We start from the raw sequence: 19,145 nt of genomic DNA, 5'->3' as shown, positions 1-19,145 counted from the left end.
GGATCAGGATTGTTACTTCTATAAATTTAAGTTCTGACACCATCTGCACTGTACATATGCTCAGTTGGTGAAAACCAAATGAACCATTTGTTACTTGTTGGTGAATACCTAAACCAGTTACAATCAAACCACAAAAATGTGAAATTTGAGGAGTCCTGCTCTTATTTAGTTTTAAAGTAAGTAGCCCCAAAAGCTAAAAAATACTGCACATTTCTGGTGTGTAAAGTTAATTGAACTGCATATGAAATGGTGTACTTGTTGTTTAAAAGAGTTGGAAACACTTCAGCTCTGATAGCACAAGGAAAATTCCAGTAATAACATGGAACCTTGCAGTTGTGAATCCAGTAGAACCCTCAGGTTCAGATGATATCAATCACCATTTCATACATGTGTATGTATGTGTGTGTATGTATATATGTATGTGTATGAATGTTTATGTGTGTATGTATGTGTATGTATGTGTGTGTATGTATATATGTATGTGTATGAATGTGTATATACATACACAAACACATAAAATGTATATGTATATATACATTTTATGTGTATATATACATACATATATATACATTTTATGTGTATATATACATACATATATACACATACATTTTTGTGTCTCTGTGTGTATATATGTGTGTGTGTATACATATACATTTTTGTGTGAAGATATATATATACTGTATATATGTATATATATACACTGTATATATGTATATATACAGTGTATATATGTATATATACAGTATATATATGTATATACACAGTATATATACGTATATACAGTATATATACGTATATACAGTATATATACGTATATACTGTGTATATACGTATATACTGTGTATATACATATATGTGTATATACACAGTATATATACATATATGTGTATATATACATATATATGTGTATATATACATAAATATGTGTATATATATACATATATATGTATATGTGTGTGTGTATATATGTATATATCCATGCTATACACGCCATTGTTTGGGCTGTTTGACGTGACACAATCATGGTGAAACTGTTGGGGCCATGTACAGCTTCATGTCATCAAGCTCCTGGTGCTTCACCAGCAGAGGAAGGAAAACGCAATGCACCCTTGACCCAGTTGGAAGAGCCCCTGACACCGCTGCCTCTCCAGGTGACCCTGGCGTGGGTTATCTGGATGTCTGCGTATGGCTGCTGTAGGGATCACCTCCCCTGATTCGTCTTCATTGGTTTCGGTTCATGAAGACCATCCTGTCAGGAGTTCTTAGTCACCTCTGTAGGTGTTTCATGGCAGTTGACGTTCTAGTGGTGGGTGCATATTACCGCCGCAGGTAACATCTGGCAGGTAGTGACACGTCCACACGTGCTGATTGGGTTTGAGTCAACCCTTCCTGTGGAGTGGAGACGGTGCTCTGTCAGGGGGGTAGATGGCACCAGGTTGTGCAGTGCTCCTGGAACTGGAGGGCTGAGAGCCTGTTGGCTTGTGAGGCAGCACTGCTGTTTGGTTTTCTTTTTGTGTGTGTGGGGGGGGGGTTGCCATTTTGTTTCTTCTCATCGTGTGTCATGGATGGCAGCCCTGTTAGCAGAGATGAGAGGTAGTGCTGGTGTTTGCCTCCATCTCTTTCATCTTGTCATCTATCTCTCCACACCCTCCTACTCACTCTGTCTACACATGCGTAAGCTTCCTCCTCTTCTTTTCACTCTTCATTCTCACCAATTCCAATTCTCCATCTTTGCCTGCATGTCCGTTTAGTCCCCTCCCTCCCTCATGTCCTCTCATTTCCAACCAAAAGGTTAGCGGGGGTCTTTAGCACTGTGCTGACATTCAAAACTGAGTGTCATCGCTGTGTCTCTCATCTCTCCTCCTCCTACCACCACCACCACCTCCACACTCCTCTACCATCCCCCACTGTCCCTCCATCCTTCTCCTGCAGGGACGGCCTTCTGGACCCAGTGCTGTGCCTGGAGGAGGGGCTGGCGTTAATACAGCTCTCAAGTTTCTGTGTGTGGGTTGAATGTGTTTTTCTGCTCGTGTGTGATAGAGGAGACGGTATGTCAAGTACATCTCTGACCCATATGTGTGCCTGCCTTTTAATCTATCCTTGACCTCTCCTGGTGTCGACGTGTGTCACATCCTGTTTTTCCTCATCTTCCTCCAGCTCTCACACTTCCATCTCGTCTTAATGATGGAACGAATCACAGGCAAATACTGAGGACTCTCACTGGAAATATTTGACTACTACGTGTGAGTCCCATCACTGAAAAGCAGTGTCGTCACCTTGCACATCTCATCAGCTCCCCCAACACACACACTGCTGTAACAGTGGCCTCCATCCTCCTCCGTCATTTTCTGTCACCATTTCTCACCTTGAGAATGATTCACGCGGCTGATGAAAGGTCAAGTGCTGCTTGCTCATTGCATCAGCATCCGGTCAGGAAGAGATTGATGCAAGGTCAGAGAGGGCAGGGATGGATTAAAAGGGAATTTACATGAGAGAGGAGAGGTTTACCTCTTCTACCCCCTGATACTGCCACTGCTATGGGTAAATGCTTTGGTGCATTAATTAGAACACCGTCGTGACCCACAACCAGCAGCTGGTAGTGTAACGAGGTTTTAGGGTTCCGCAGCTGGATTCAAATTTACAACAAAAGCACTTGAAGTTTGGGAAAGGGGTGCATGTGTCTCGGGGGGGCAAGGAGGCTAGGCAGGGTGGGCAACCAGCCGCTGTCTAGGGATGTGGTCTGACCTGCACGTCCCGTTGATCCGGCATGTCAGTGTTGGAGATTCTTGTGGAGGTGCAGGGACTCGACTTCTGTGTGGGGCCTCTTATGGCTTGGGGGAAAAAAAATCAATTAATCAATATATTATAAAGTCAATTCTTATACTTAAAAATTGATTTTGATGAATTCTTATACTTTTAACCTCATTGTTTTTCTAATATAAAGTAATTTTACATGTGTAAACCATAAGGGCTTTATTCTTTGCTTCATACACGATACTGAAATGGAGAAAACAAGGGTCTGAGGAATGACCTCTGGTGTGCTGCTTGTAATAAATTGAAGCCGGTCGTTCAGGTAAATATTCTGATTAAACTTGTTAAACGGAAGTATTGTGCGTGTTTATTTGCGTACTGTGCAGGGAGGTGAGCTTAGATCCTAGGAGACGCATGTTGGAGCCAAGTGTGATCTGCTGGTTATGGGATCACGTCAGGACAGATCTTGGTACCAGGCTACACAGCCTCCGTCTCTGTGAGAAAGACAACGTGCCCACTCTGCCTGCAGGCAACCACAGTGATGCACTGCTGCAGCACATTAATGCAACTCATAAATGCAGTGCTTTGTACTAATAACCCTACCTTGTATCATTTCTAACGGCGGGGTATTGCTTTCTAGTATCGATATACTCCACAACTTGAGTTACGTGAGTACCCAACTTGCTCACAGTGTTTAAGTGTGGTGATGAGTAAGACCCTGACAAAAAAGATTAAAACAATCATCAATCAACAAGAGGCCATTACAGTGTTTTATGACTGTTGTGGCCTGGCAGGCTGTCAGGCCAAAAATTGGTGGAACCCCCCCCCCCCAAAAAAAATCAATTCAGAAACCGTCTAGCAACGGAAGGGTCGCTGCTTCGACCCCCACTTCCCTGGTGACCATGTCCAGGTGTCCCCTAATTGCTCCTGATGGCCCTGCAACGGACTGGTCACCTGTCCAGGGTGAACCCCACCTCTCACCCAATGTCAGCTGGGATAGGCTCCACCCCCTGACCCTTGACAAATAAGCAGTATAAAAAATGGATGGAAGAAATCGTCATCTGCCTCTGGGAGCCTCATTGCTGTGCTGTTCTGAAATGGGAGGCAGCCTCCCTCTGTGTTCCATCCCAGCCCTGATCAGGCCACTTCCGTTATCAGCCCTGGTGTGCACACAAATGACCTGAAGGCTGCAGAACCAGAGGGTCACGATGGTGAAGACAAAGCTGCCGGCTTTGATTTGAGCATAGGAACGAGTCACAATGCAGGTGTGTGCTCTCGTGCTGCATTCATTAGGAAGGGAGACGGGCTGTGGCCGAGCCTCAGACCGTTGTCATCCCTAATCCACCTGGATGTGGTGGGTGTTGGCTGTCAGTTTTCAATGATGGAACTGCCCAGGTAGAAGGTGTGTTCATAAATCTTTGGAGCCGATGATGAATTTAGCTGAAGAGTGAGTCGATGATGGAAGTGTCACATGTGCAGTGCTGATGAGACACAAATAACAGTACAGGGTAGGGGTGTAATGATTCCTTTTATCAACGATCGGATTTGTGTCATGAGTTGTGGTCACCGATTCGATTCAAGGATGATATTGGTTCATTTAGAACGATACGGTCCGAAACAATTCGGTGACTTTTTAGTCAAAAATTCTACCCGTGTGACTGTGAAATAAACACCTGGATACTGGACAGTGCAGGTGATGTTTCCTAGATTCCTGTTGTTTCTTGTAAGGGAATCAGGCATAAATGAATTATGGATACAAACAAACAACAATTAATGGCAAATGCATTCATGTTTTATTTGATCAAAGAGCAACCAACACTTCAGGTTGATTCAACAGCAGGTTCCCCTTTGTTGCTCTCCTTTTCAATATTCAATACATTTTCAATAGAAGTGCAGTGAATGGCACCAACATTGAACAGCAGGTTCACCTGCTACTTCTGCTTTTGTTTTACAACATCAAAACAGTACAATATTTAATATCAAAATTAAAGAGCAACCAACACCTCTTCAGGTTGATTGAACAGCAGGTTCCCCTGCTACTTCTGCGTTTCCATGTCCTACCAACAGCCAGCCACTTATCTAGAACAGCTCCGTCTCAGTGTTTCCACGCACTAGACCGCAGTTGTAGCTTGGTAATTTCTCGCTCGCCAGCTTCTCCTCCGTCATCGGCCATGCTACTTCTTGCTGTTCTGAATTCAGTGCTCCTGGTGGTGCATGGCGAGGACATCACCAACAGGCAGAACATATTGAGTTACATTTAACGTCTTTCTCATTAAAAGTACTAAAAAACACATTTATATAAATTCTGTTGTGCTTAAATCTAGTGTGTTATTTCCTAGTATCGATAAAATCGATTGATGACATTGCAAAACGATTTTAGATCGATACGTGTTGTCTGGAAGGCCAACTTGCTGAGCACAGATCGATGCAGTTTAAATAATAGGAATATGAATCGACACATCGATGTAGCGGATGAATCCTTACACCCCTTAGTACAGGGTATGTATGCATACTATACGAACAGTATTTGCTTAAGAGAAAGTAGGAATTCACTTCTGGAAAGTACATTTTTGATCCACTTGGCCAAACAAGCAATTGAGACGAAACCTTGATGCTAAACCCTGTCATATTCTGACCCCCAGTCTGAAAGTATAGCAGGTACTTGAGCTCAGTGAGCACATGCACGCATGCACAGACAGGCAAACGTGTGACCAGCAGGTTTCTTGGCCCCCACCTGCGGTCGCCATATAGATATTTACGCACACGCAGACCTCTGCCTCCGTGTTGTCTGACAGACTTGGAGTCGGCCAGTGGTTTTTCCTACCGCATGGTAGGAGAACAGATTGGATAAACACAGCCCTTTCCTGCTGACCCACCCCTGCCGCCCCCTCCCCCAAACATACACACTTTCCTACACGCACACCACGCGCACACTGTCCATTAACGAAGCAGCCGTGCGTAAAATAACCAGATTTTCTCTTGCTTCACTGCTTCTCTCTTTCTTCTCTTGCTCTCTTGATCCCCCCACCCTTCTCCTCTTGCTCTCTTCCTTCCTTCCGGGCCTTAAATCCCAGCCCCAAACACACAGCCCAGCATCCCCTCACTTGAGCGTAATTACACACACAGCTAGCCAGCTCCTGCGTGCTGTCCTCCATTTGGGAACAAAGGTATAAATTATAGTGGCTTAGACTCTACTGTTAATGGGAGGTGGGTGGGTGCGCACGTGTTCTCCAGAGGGAGAGGGATATCACTCACTTCTTCAGGTGTCTAGTTAGGTTCTGTATACTTAGTACTTACTGTAGAGTCTTTCGCTTTGTTTTGTTTGTCTGTTCCTGTTTCAGTGTGTCTCAGAGGAAACATGGTGTTGTTGACATGGCAGAGATTTCCTGTAGTAGAGCCTGGAGGCTGCATACAGTTTAGCTGCCAAACTGTTGACAGCACAGACAGGCCTGCGTTGAGCCTGCGTTGCTGTTGGCTAATCTCTCTTCCTGCCTTCGCTGTAGACTAACGCTGCATAGACTGAGTCATTTGGAGCCGTGATGTTCAGTTTGACGGGTCATATTTGGGAGGACAAAACTAACCCGTTGCATTTCCTAATTAGACAAGAATAAATGTCATGAAATGGCACTTTGCTCTTTACTTGGTCAATCAGAAGCCCAGGAACCCCTTTTTTCTACCACATTCCCAGAAAAACAAATGGAGGCTTGAAAATGTTGAGAGCAGGAAAACCTAACCTTTTATGAAGACAACACTGTTGCGCATCTGCATCTGCATGTGATATATTTATATTCATTTTCACTTTTGTCAGGCACAAAGACACTGGAACCAGATAGAAATGCACTGCAAACTCAATCATCAGCCCAAAGTTACTCCTTCACGCTGTAGCGCTGCCTCGTGTAATGCTGAGACATATTGTGCCAAATTGTAGGTCATTTAAATAAAGGATATACCAATAAGAAACCTTCCTCTGATACAATCACGGTCTGAACATGTGTCTGGTAGCAACATTCAGGGTTATTATTATCTGTATAAGAATTAGTTGTTATGATATTTGCATTTTATACATTGAAAACCCACTTGAAAGTGTGTTATGTGTTAAAACATTTGCCCATAAATCATAAGAACACATTAGTCCCTTTAAACAAAGGTCATCGGATTGATTTGGCTTACAAGACTGAAAACTAAAAAAGGACCAACAAAGGTCGATACTGGCATGAATGCAAGTAAATAGTGTTTAAATCAAAATGTATCAAAGGTGGATCATAATGAGTCAGAGTGGGTACCAAATCAGTTTGAGTGAGTTCTAGCTGTAAAATCACGACTTAACTATACTCCAATGATTCCTGTGCACTTGTTGCTTTCAGTATTTTGAAACTGAACTTTTGTGATTGTTTAGCTCTTAAAAGCATAGAAGAACCCTGGTTGTTTGGCATTGACAGTCTTTAATCATGGCTCCCCCTCAAGTACACCACTGTGGGTTAGCAGGTTACTGCCGGCTGCTACGATCCTGTCGAGGTGCACTTGCGTGCCAGCCGTAGTCTGTGGTTTTACTTTGGCTGATGAGTGATAACTGTGGTTTGTCTGAGCTGCACAGCCTTCATTTGTTAGTGTTCCTGCAGGCTCTGAAAAAGTCTTACATTTGATATGAATTTTAGGCCTCAACTATTCTTAAACTGGATCAAAAATGTGTCTTGAAAAGGATTTTAGTGGGTGTTATGAAATGTATGTGACTAGAAAGTTACTTGTGATAACTTGTAACTCGTTGAGTAGAGCAAAGTGTGGATGAGCCCTAGCAGGAGGGGGCTGATTAACCCATCCTGTCCTCCCCGGGACACTGGAGAGTACTAATATGGCAGCAAAGAACAACACATAGACTGACCAACTGACTGCTTCCAGCCCAGGACCCAAGATTAGGGTTTAAGTCAAAGCTGAAACTTAACAGTTCAGCTGACGTTCAGGGCTGCTGGGTTAGGCTTCAACTAACGATTCATCGAATCATCGATTAATCTGTGATTATTTTATCGATGAATCGGATTATCACACTTTTTTGCAATTACCTTTACAATTTAGCATGAAGTTGTTTTAGGCATGTTCTAACTAACAATAAAGACAATAAAAATTAAAACATTTATTTTCATTTGAAAAATACATTCTGGTCATTTCATGTTCTTGACTCTATAATCCGGCACAGCAGGTCTAGATGTTCGATGACGTAGATGTCTCGGCTTTAAGGCGCAGGCCTGCATGCTAAAGTCTGGTTTCTGTTCCTGCTCAAAGCTCGGATCTGATCTAGACCCGCCTACTGTATCCGGTAATTACACGCACGTAGCGTTTCCGCCCCAGACCGGATCAGCAACCTGCTGAGCAAATCGATCACGTCTTTGCGTTCATGTTTCTGTCGCACAAACAGACTGATGGGTTCCGAGTCCTGACTTGGACTGAGCCGTAAAAAGAAACCAGGCTTTGCGCTGTGGAAAGTACATTCAAATGTTAACAGCCAAGACAACTCAGTCTGCTCCAGGCCAGCCCACAAGCCAACTTACCGAGGCGAGTCTTCATCCAGCTCCGCTACAACTCCTACCTGCTTTCTGCTCAGGTGTTCATTCATGACGGTCGCGTTCCCGTGCCAACAAAGTCCTCCTTGCCAAGTTTACAAGTCATTTTTTCTCTTCCTTTATGAGAGTGAAACACTCCCAGCCTTTAGCTCTTCTCATCCTACCACCACATGCTGCTGCAGTGGACGCCGCCATTGTTGTTGTGATGTGCAGTCGCTAGTGCGCACAACTCTTACGGGAGAGAGATGGCTCGTCTCCCCCTCATATTCGTGGCACTACATGTCGAAAAACACTCGCGTTTCTTTGCCAATGAATTATCGATAATCAAATATTAATCGACTTTTAATTGATTTATCAATTCATTGTTGCAGCCTTACTGCTAGGCCTCTGTGTGAGTATGAGAACCTCCCAGCAGAAACGTGAGCGTTTATCTGATGGCTCTGCCTGCTAACTTAACCTGTGCTTGGTTTAACATCCACACAAGCTGTTCCTACACCTGCAGCTGGTTAACCTAACTTAGCAGTAGCGTTCCACCACTCGACTGCTCAGACTCACACCCAGGGCTGGGCGATATGGTCAATCTCATTAGGCTCTCTTGGTGTTTAATAGTTGGCATTGAAAAGCGTCATGATATCTGGGGGGCCTGTGAAGGGAGATCAGCTCAGCAGTAGGCCTTCCGTCTGTCTTGTAGAACCTTAACAGGCTCCCCACCCGAGCTTAGTACTTAATAGTAGCGTAATGTCACATCTTCCCTTGCTGCCAACTGTGGAGGTCATGAGCAGAATACAGAAGGCGTGGGAATGCTTGTCACGTTGAGGAAGCGTGGCGGTGCAGGAGAGCGCAAACAGGACAGAGTTACATCTGTTAGTTAAATCTATTTTCACTTTGCCTTTGACCCGTATCCAAGTTATCCAGAGTAGTTTAAAAATCAATTCATATCATAAATAATTTGATATTTCTAGTTTGAGCTTCTGTTGTTTGACAACTGCTCTGATAAAGCTGCTCTGCTCGTTGCTCTTAAATACTTTTAAAGACAGTTTTGTGTTGATGCTTTGAAATTGCCAGTCAAATCACTGCTGGTTGTATACTTGCCAAAAAGACAAACAACAGCATGCGAGTTGTGACCGATGAGATTTAGAAAATCGTTGGTCATTGCAACACGATTATGTCTGAACGTGTATTAATTTGTTAATGTGACCTGCTTGTATGGATTTTTTCCAATTCAGAATTCTGTCTCAGAACTATACTTGAACAAAATAAAAACTGAAAAAATGTCTTTTCTTTAATGGATATTATCAGAATTACAGAAAATATTACTTTCATCACTCCATTCCACTACTGGATCTTTTTTTACTTGTACAACCCGAATAAAGTGTTCTCCTCCTTGAAAAAGGAACAAATACAGTTCCACTGAGAAGGAGCTGCTGTATATCAGCTGCACATCCTTCGATGTAGAACCGCAAACGAGGTAGGAGAGGCTGCAGCCTGCTCCTGGGCTCTGAGCTCCACCCACTAGCGTTAGCCGCTTCCCTCTGTTAGCTTCCTCTAAGTGGGCTGATGGAGGTTGATGGGTGTGAGTAGGTTTGTTGTTCTGGATGATTTCATTGTTGCTCTCCACTGAATATTTTGGCCTTTGATGTTTACATGTTTTATGCACCCTTTGAGTCTTGTAGCTTCACCCGGAACCTTCAGCGGGCTCGGCTGAGCCGGGCTCTGACTGCAAAGGCAGATCACGTCTGTCCTCCACAGCTTCAACCTCCTGTGGTGAAGCGATGCCATGGCAGGTCACTGGTTAAGAATCGGGAGGACCTGACACTGACCAGTCAGTTTCCGGTCAGGCCAGGCAGGCTCCCTGGCCAGACAATCAATGGATCCTTAATTCAGGCCAATCACTGGTACGACTCAAGATTCTTTATACTTGAGTGAAGCAGGGTTGTACACCACAGAGAACGTCATGAAGTCACCGATTATTACTATTACTTCCTCCTGACCCCTTACCACATGTGTTCTAGCAGGGCAAGCGGAAGAGGAGGATAGCGCAATGGGCTAAATGCCTCATCCTTTGATGAGATTTGCCATCTAAAGCAGCACACTGACCGCTCACCTAATTCCCTCTGCAGTGACAGCTGGGCCTCAATGCCAAACTGTGCACATTTGTGAGTGTGTGAAAGAAACTCAAGAGAGCTCCAACCGAGATTAAAATAACACAGAAACTAGAACAGAAATCTCATCTTCCCTGTGACTGCAAAAGGAATGAACTACAACTCTGGAGAAAGAGAATTTAGGAAAGGAGCAAAGAATTAACATTCAGAGGAAAAGTATCTGCACTTAATGCATTTCCACTAAAACAGAACATCAGCTGACGAGGTGGTCCTTGGTCCTGTTGTTGTTCATACTACCAAAAGAAATTGGCCTGGACTCCCTCTGCGTGGTCACAGGGATCAGATTTCCATGTCCTGGGTGCCCTCCGTCGTTGCAGACGACGGCGGACTAGAGTCAGCTGCGCAGGATATGCCATAAAGACGAGAGAACACCGACGGGGTGTTGAGTCTAATTATTTTAAGAAAAAAAGCTTCCTTATGCTTTCATGTCCTCGCTCCAAAAGAGAGAGACGGTTCTACCGTGACTCGAGAGGACGCAAAGCCCTCTATTACCTGCCCTGATACCTGCTGGCTCTGTGTGGAAGCAACAGGTGAATGGTGACATTAGAGGGAGGAAGAGGTTCAGTGTGGAAATTAGGCGACATGGAGAAGAGAAACCTGTCGCAGTTGAAGCTGGCAGATGTTATTAGCAATGCACACAAGTAAGTAAGTAAAATAAATAAGTAAAGTATACACTCTTGTTCATGGGTGCTTAATTTACCCTCACTAGTGGAGAAGGGATTTGTTTGAACTCTGGTGGCTGATCTATCAGCAATATGTTGTATGTACATTCCTTTTATACCCACAGAGAGACATACACACTCTTGCTTGAGCTAGCCGGTGGCTAACTCGCTCTCTGAGCACATCTAGCAGGACTGGCTGGTCGGTCGGCCAGCGGAATGGCTGGGTGACCCAGAACCTAACTATGCAGTTGACGGACCAAGTGGTGGAGAGAGAAGCCCTTTCCTGTTGGCTGCCTGATTTCTTTCTGGGTGGATGGCAGCTGCTGCTGTTCAAACAGAGCTGCAGCAGCTGGGTCCTTTGTTCTGACACACTCATGCACACACACACACACACACACACACACACAATCAATGATTCTAAGTACATGTTAGAAAAGAAAGTTTTCTTTTTTAATAACAAAATGGAGATGGGACTGTACTAATTGGAGGTTGTTGTTTGGGAGAATGAATATGAAGTTATTTGGTAGTAAAGTCATTATTCAAACTCCTAAACATTCTTTCCAGGCAGTTACAGCTTGTTGAATCAGTTGCACCGTACACGCTGACGTTGGAGCTGGTGTGTGTGTGATGCACCATCTGACATGGTGTTCATGGGAAACCATGACCGTCAAGGATTATGAGCCACAGAGGAGGTTTAGAAAATATAAAGCTGGACATTTTTGGAAAAGTGGCAGTTTAACTCAACCCCATATAATATCCAGGTATTTTTGAGACCAACTTGAAAAGGAAAACTTGATTTTAAAAGAAATATTTATGATTTAACTAATCATTATGACATTCTTAAACCACACACTTTGGAATTAAATTGAGTTACTGGGTAAATTTTGACATGGATGTTTATTGTGTCTTGTTGCTTGTTAATTGTGTAATGAAGGTACTATACTATTCATTAATGTGTTGAAATTATAGTAAAGCCTCTTGTTTGAAGTTGGTGGCAGAAGTTGGTTAACAGGTTACGGTAATGATCAAGGAGGTCTCTGAAGGTGAAGAGCACTTCATAGGAGCCTGCAGCCTTTAGCACGGCACACTAATTCTCACCCTCCTCTGTTTTCTCTCTTCAGGAATCCAATGAGGACCATGGAGTAGCAAGCTCTAAATTAGAAGCTAGCTGATTAGCTCCTTACTGCACAACACACCTTCCATCCAGTCCTTCCATCTGTGGACCCCCCCACCCCCCCACCCAGCAATGGCGGACCCAGGGATGTTGAGTTTATTTGGGGACGATGCAGGGCTGTTCTCAGATGGATTAGATGGTTTAGGAGACTGTTTTTCTCAGCAACCTGCCACTGGCCAATCCAACCCTCTTGCTCAGCAGACTAATCCCTCTCTGAACCATGAGCACCAGGGAAACAGGGGTTACCACCAAGGGATGCTCCTTGGTGCCGGATCTGGCCCAGCGCAGCCTAAACTAGGCCAAATGTATGAGCACAGCGCCTATACAGGCTACGATCAACCTGGTGCTCCTGGAGGACGAATGATGGCCCAGAACGGTCCCAGCCAGGGGCCACCAAGTGTTAACACAGCCATAAATGGCATGGCTCCCCACTACCACAATAACCCAGCCAACTCAAGCAACACCCACCATGGGTACACAGGTGATGCTGGGGGTGGGGGAGGAGGTGGGGGTGGCGTTTGGGGCCAGCAGCACCAAAGCAGATCAGCTTATCAGCAGCCTCAAACGCAACCAGGTGGAAGCCCCAACCAGATGGGAGCCTTCCAAATGTCTCAAGGCAACTACAGCGGGATGCAAGGCCCATCCGCATCCAATGCAGCTCGCATGAACCAACACTACCCTTCGCAAGGCATGGCACCCCCCCCTGCTCAGGATCCATCTCACTACCTGGGACATGTTGGAATGGTGGGGGGGCAAATGAGACATCCACAACCACAACCCCAGGGCTACCCCAACATGGGCCACACACCCAGATACCCACATTCTCCCTCCCGACAGCCTCCCCACCCTCACCAACATCAACAGGGCATAGGTGGGTTTGGGGGGGGTCAGTACCCTGGCTATCAGGCCCAGTATGGAGCCATGGCATCTGGAATAGGCCAAGGTGCCAATGCCAGTGTCAATACTAACACCAGCCCAGTTATGGGACCAGGACACCTTAGCCAGCGGTTTAACCAGGGATCAGGTGCAGCTTCTGGGCAGCAGGGGCAGAGATACCCCCCGGGACCACCCCACCAACCTCAACCCCATCCCACCCATTCTGTCCCAATGCAGCAGCAGCAGCAGCAAGCTGGGCAGCAGGGCCAACCTATGCACCCTTTGAGCCATCCCCAGAATCTGCCCCAGCCTCAAAACCAGCCCCAGTCTCACCTTGCCCCCCCAGCTCAGGGATCTTACCCCTCCCCCTCATCTATGTCCCCTATGCGGGTTTTGGGAACCCCAACACCTCCTCCCCAACAGGGCAGACCCCCAAGCACAGGACTAGCTGGGCCCCCAGAGGTCACAGGGTATACAGCTCTGCAGTCTACACCCAATACTATTGCCCATCCTCCGAGAACTCCCCAGACCTCGTTGTCTGCCCCACACCCCCAACACCAGCAGGCACTCACTGTGCCCCCCAGTGCAGGGCAGATGTACCCTGGCATGGGGCCACAGCGTGGCGCTCAAATGGCCCCAAATAGGCCTCAACTCCAGCCACAGCAAGGTAAATACGATAATTGTTGGTGGGTCGAAGATGATGTGCCGAAAGTGACACATGTAAAGCTTACAAAGAGCATGAAATGTGCCTGAAGGCAGCCAAGGTTAAGTGCTGCGGATCTTTCCAATGATCTTTTTCTATGACACCAACGTGATTGTGTGTCGTGTATTCGTTGTCAAATTGAGGCAACAGAAATGAAAACAGAGCCTTAGATTTGTGACCAAAACATTGAAGTTCTTCTCTGATCCCGACACTTTTAAGAGAACCTATAAATAAGACGCACCAACTGCCAACACGATGTGGTTTATCAATGTATATTTACTGCATAATAATGATAATAACTTCTATTTTTCACGTATTCCTTTTTTTCTGTGCTTCTCTGAATGAGTTTTGATGGCGGTGAGACACTGATGTCACTGTTCTGCTGTGTGTGCTTCCAGGGCCCCATGAAGCTCTAGTGAACCAAGGGGGAGACCAGCGTCTGCTCCAGACCCAGCAGCAGGCCTCTCGAAGTGGGCAGCCCTCTCCTATGGGCTTCCAGAGTCCACCTGTCAGTCAGCATGGAGCCTTGCCCTCCAACCAGGGCTTAGCACCATCCACTCAAAACGCTCCAACTCAGCACACACACCTGCCCCCCCACCACCTGCAGAGCACCCCCCCTCCCCCCAACCAGGCCTCCCACCCATGGGCACTTCCGCCGACTGCCTCCCACCCTCTCTCCTCACCCCCTGTCACCCCACAGAAAGTGCCTCACATACAGGTGAGCCTTCACCAGACACACACTTTGAAGTGGTTGCAGAAAGATCCAGACTATATGTGTTTGTGTTGACGTGTGGGTGAACTACATGTGAATGTTTATTTTTCATGTGGGTGGGGTAATTTGTGTGTTTGGAGTGTTAGGGAAGTGTGCAGAGTTTGTGTGTACATGACATTTGAGAACACAGCGGTACATTAGGCACTGGTTCACTGGGGTTTGGTGTGTGTGTGTGTGTGTGTGTGTGTGTGTGTGTGTGTGTGTTCATATCTGTGTGTTTCCAGTCTTTGTGTCTTCTGCTGTTGACCTTGTGTGTGGTTGTGTTTCCGTGCATGTGTGTGGGGAAATGGATTTCTGCAGCTGTTTGTTTCCTGAGCGCAATACACACGAACCAATACGCGCGCACAGAGGCGCCACCAGCATAATCTCTCCTCCCCCTAGCTCCCACATCACTCCCTCCCCTGTAGAGGAAACCTCCCTTCCTGTCTCTGCCCCCTCCCCGTCTCCTCTCTTTCCGCTCTCTATGCCTGTCTCACTCTCTGTTTGTCTTATCCATTTCAAGGGTGTCATCTTTTAGTTAATGTTCTGTAGCCGGATGTTCAGAGAGACATTTTGAAAGAGAGAGAGAGAGAGAGAGAGATGTTGAGAAAGGAAAAAAAAGAAGAGGCAAGGGGAGTGATTAAGAGAAGGGGGAGGGGGAATAAAAGGGAAAACAAGCAAATCTCTACAGAGATGTAGTCTAGGATCTCTGGCCATGGAGATAAGGAGGAGCAGTTTTCAATGGTAACCTCTGTGTGTGTGTGTGTGTGTGTGTGTGTGTGTGTGTGTGTGTGTGTGTGTGTGTGTGTGTGTGTGTGTGTGTGTGCGCGCACGAACCATTGCTGCTGGCGTCACGTGCCCTTGGCTTCCATTAGCTTGTTTTGTTGCTCAAAGCCCTTTCTCCACTGACCCATTCAAACACACAATAGTAGCCCTGTGGTCTCACACACACAGACCCAGTCCCCCTTTTCTCTTCCATTCTTGTTCACACACCCTCCTCCATGAACACCACCCACCCCACCTCCAAGTCTGCGTGGCTGCATTTTGTGGTTGACATTTCAGCCGTCACACTTAATTTATCCAGCACTCCTGACCTAGATGCCATGCTGACAGGGGAGCCCTGCCCCTCGCCTGGGCACACTGCATCCCAACGTTAGCGACCGGCCCAGTCAACACACACGTACACAAACATACACGCACATGCCAACAGTGTGGTCAAGAATGGGATGGAAAATGCCTGGGGAGATGGGATAGCCTAGCTAGCAGACCACTTGGAGTGGTGCGTGTCTGTGGCATTGGAAGGGAGTTGTTTCTGTGCCTCAGGATGCACTTCAGAAGACACACACACATACACACTGGTCGGTCAGTCAGTCGTGATGACTGTATGTCTGGTAGTCTAAGCTCCATCTGTTCACTAAGCATGGTTATTACACACACACACACACACACGTGCCTCAGTCAGCAGCTCAAGGTCACAGCTCTGGCAGAGCGGTGTGTTGTGACCTTTATTCTACATCTCACACACACAAATACAGTGTTGCGTGCAGCACTCTAGTTGACATATAACATGCCTGCCCTGCCCCTCCCCCGCTCATGCACACTGTCAGTGAGCTGCTATACCATCCAGTTTGTCATGGCTCTGCAGCTTCTAGGAAATGCCTCTCTAATATCTATTCATGACAAATGTTTAGTCATTTACTCTTTGGTTCTATGGGATTTAAAGAAATGGCTGATTTTTGTCGCTGGTTGACACAAATGACTGCTCCCCCTCTGATTGGAATGAAAACAAGGATGTGTCGAACCGATGTCCTCAAATACATGCAGCCCCCTCACACAGCTTGATTTTCTCCTTAATCAGTCTCTGCCAATTGCTCGGCTAGCTTAGCTTTCCTGTCTGTGCGTTCTTAGAGCTTCCTGTCAGGATGATGCACAGGCACATGATAGGAAATAAAGTGATACTGCAGTGAGCCGGTGCAGGTCAGTTGGCAACATTCTTCTGAGAGATTACACACTTATTCATCCCTTGAGAATGGGTAATGACAGCATGAATGTGGCCACCTTGCCAAGCTAGTGCTCACTAAGCTGATTCATCTTTTTTTGGGTAGGTAGAGTGATATTTATTGGAAAGCCTACCTGCCTGAAGGGCTGACACATGCAACTGCTGTCTGAATTGTCAGAGGCACTTTGCTCTGTGATTCCCTGAACTAACCTCCGATGGTTTAATCTGTAGTGTTTAGGATTTAGATGATTGTATGTTGGGGCTGCGGCAGATTTCTGAGGGTCAGATAGTTACCTTGAAGCAAGTGCAAAGGTGAAAGACACGGGCATCACATGGGTAGAGGATAACAGGACAAGTAACATGTTTCACTATGTCACACTTTTGTCTGATTTGTTCTCTTAATGTTGTGAGTGCCTGGTTGGAGAGCAGCTGTCAGGTCCAGGAGAAGAGTGCAGTTTGTTACAGATAATTATTTTGATGAAGGCTTGGAAAACGTGCTGCTGCTCAGGGCATCAACAGACTCGAGATGCATGTAGTTGGATGTGGAAGGGATGGACTGACAGCAGCGAGAACAGGATCTCCTCTCCCCCAGCTGGACGATTAGCCGTGCCGGCTCGGGAGAGGTAACCCTGCTGTAGCTGGCCCTTCCTCCTCACCCTTCTCCATCCTACTTCTGTCCACTGAGAGAGGAAATTGAATCCCTAATATCGGCCAGTTGGTGTGAAGTGGTCACTTACTTTCTAAATGGAACTTTTTATTAAATTCAGTTTTTGGTGAAATTTTTGGATACCGAGCTTTTGTCTGTCTCTCAGATACCAGAACAATAATTGATGTTGTGGTTATTTGAAGGGGGACACCAAGAGGCTGCAGACTACCAGCACTCAACACTGGAAGACCAAAAACAGATGCAAATGCATTCAGTTTAGATTTATTCCAGAATGATTTATTGGAGCAGAATGGGTGGTGCCTCATGGTAGAATACAGTGGGTAGGTTCATGGTCCAGTGCAAGCTCTGGAATGGAATACAAACTGGTACCTGGACTGGCACCATCATTCCAACATCCAGTCAGTGAGGAACCACAGTGGCGGCAGGTTCCCCATCAGACACCCCGTCTCTAGTTCAGGGTTGGAATGACGTTTCCTTTCTTGGAAGCCTGGATTCGAGAGAATGAGCTCAATTTGCTTTGCAAAACACAAGACCTGAGGCAGGACCTGTGTGTGTGTGTGTGTGTGTGGGGGGGGGGGGGGTACGTGCATGTTTGCATATGTATTGTGTGTCTTCATTGTCTTTGGTGTGATTGATTATCTGGGAAGCTTGGCAAGAGGACAGATTTATCTGTTGGCATGGTTTTCTCCCATCTCTTTCCGTCTTTGCGTCTCTATCACTGCCCCCCCCCCCCCCCCCCCCGTATCAGTGTTTACGTGTGTCAGCAGGTGTTTGTGTGCGTCCATGTAACAGTGTGTGATGTGTGACCTTGGAGTAGTTGGGTGTGTGTGCATTAGCATTCTCCTGATACAAGTGGACTTGTAGTGATGGCACCAAACTCTCTTTCCTCCTCCAGGTGAACACCACCACCACCACCACACTGAGCTACATGTGTGCCCATGTGCACAGAGCTGCTGCTGTGGCTGCATTTTACTAAAAACTTGCTGATGCTCACACACCCTTCATTGACACATTTTGACACACTAAAGTGCACGTGTGTGTTACATACAAATACACACACTCTCTCAGAGGCATACTCTCTCGCTCTGGTATGACACACACACTCCCTCGCTGTGCCTTTTTGAAGTATGGAGATAATTTATTCGTGTCATGATGCCTGATTTCCCATCTGCTACTGGGACCCTGAGCAGCTGGAGAGAGAGAAAGAGGGAGGGTTGCGATAGAGGAGAGGGAGAGGGAGGAGAGGCAGCTGGAGAGGCTCCCAACAGCTGGTAACCAGTTTCCTGTCACAGAAAGCTTACTTGGGAGAAATGAGACGAAGGAAGTGGAGAAGGGAGCGAGGATTTAGTTTGCAGCAGTGCAAAGGTGGAAAAATGAGGTGTCAGCTTGTTTGTTTACTAAGGTTAGCACACCAGAGTAGATGAGGGGGAAACCGGCAGCAGGGAGTCCTTGAGAGAGGAGGTGGCAGCCACTGGTGGCTGGATGGATGATCCCCTTCTCCTCTGCTCCCATGACCCCCCACCCTGCACCACGGACTGACAGCCCTGCACCAGATTTAGAGACAAACGTGCAGTCGATCGTATTTCAGAAAGACTTCATCGAGAACTGAACTGAATAATTGACGAATCAATTAAAAGAAAAATTGATCAGAAAGAAGGTTATGATGGCGAGGATGCAGTAGCTCCTGCTCTCTGACAGGATTTCCTTCTTTTCTGGATGTAGGATGAGATCGTGCTTAGCTTTAATTTTGAACTCTTATCTGACAAATTGTGACTAACCAGTGGATGATTAGTCCAACAATTATCACCAGGTGAATTGATTATGAACAAGTTTATACGATTGTTT

General features: G+C 46.1%; 1 protein-coding gene across 2 annotated transcripts in view; it reads left to right on the top strand.

The window, feature by feature from the left end:
• The window catches only part of chd7 (chromodomain helicase DNA binding protein 7), a 77,661-nt gene that overhangs the window by 13,102 nt on the left and 45,414 nt on the right, over window positions 1-19,145 (top strand). For both annotated transcript variants that reach the window (XM_086203088.1, XM_086203089.1), the window contains exons 2-3: window positions 12,252-13,847; window positions 14,282-14,601. In XM_086203088.1, coding sequence (XP_086059214.1) covers window positions 12,377-13,847; window positions 14,282-14,601 — 1,791 coding nt within the window. In that variant the 5' untranslated portion in view covers window positions 12,252-12,376. The remainder of the gene's footprint in view (window positions 1-12,251; window positions 13,848-14,281; window positions 14,602-19,145) is intronic.

The sequence above is a fragment of the Aulostomus chinensis genome, chromosome 5 (assembly GCF_037954235.1).
Source record: "Aulostomus chinensis isolate RoL2024-O1b breed Wild chromosome 5, RoL_Achi_v1.0, whole genome shotgun sequence".
NCBI classification, from domain to species: Eukaryota; Metazoa; Chordata; class Actinopteri; order Syngnathiformes; family Aulostomidae; genus Aulostomus; species Aulostomus chinensis.
Note: the sequence above shows the minus strand (reverse complement) of the source record. Positions and strands in the feature narration are given on the sequence as shown.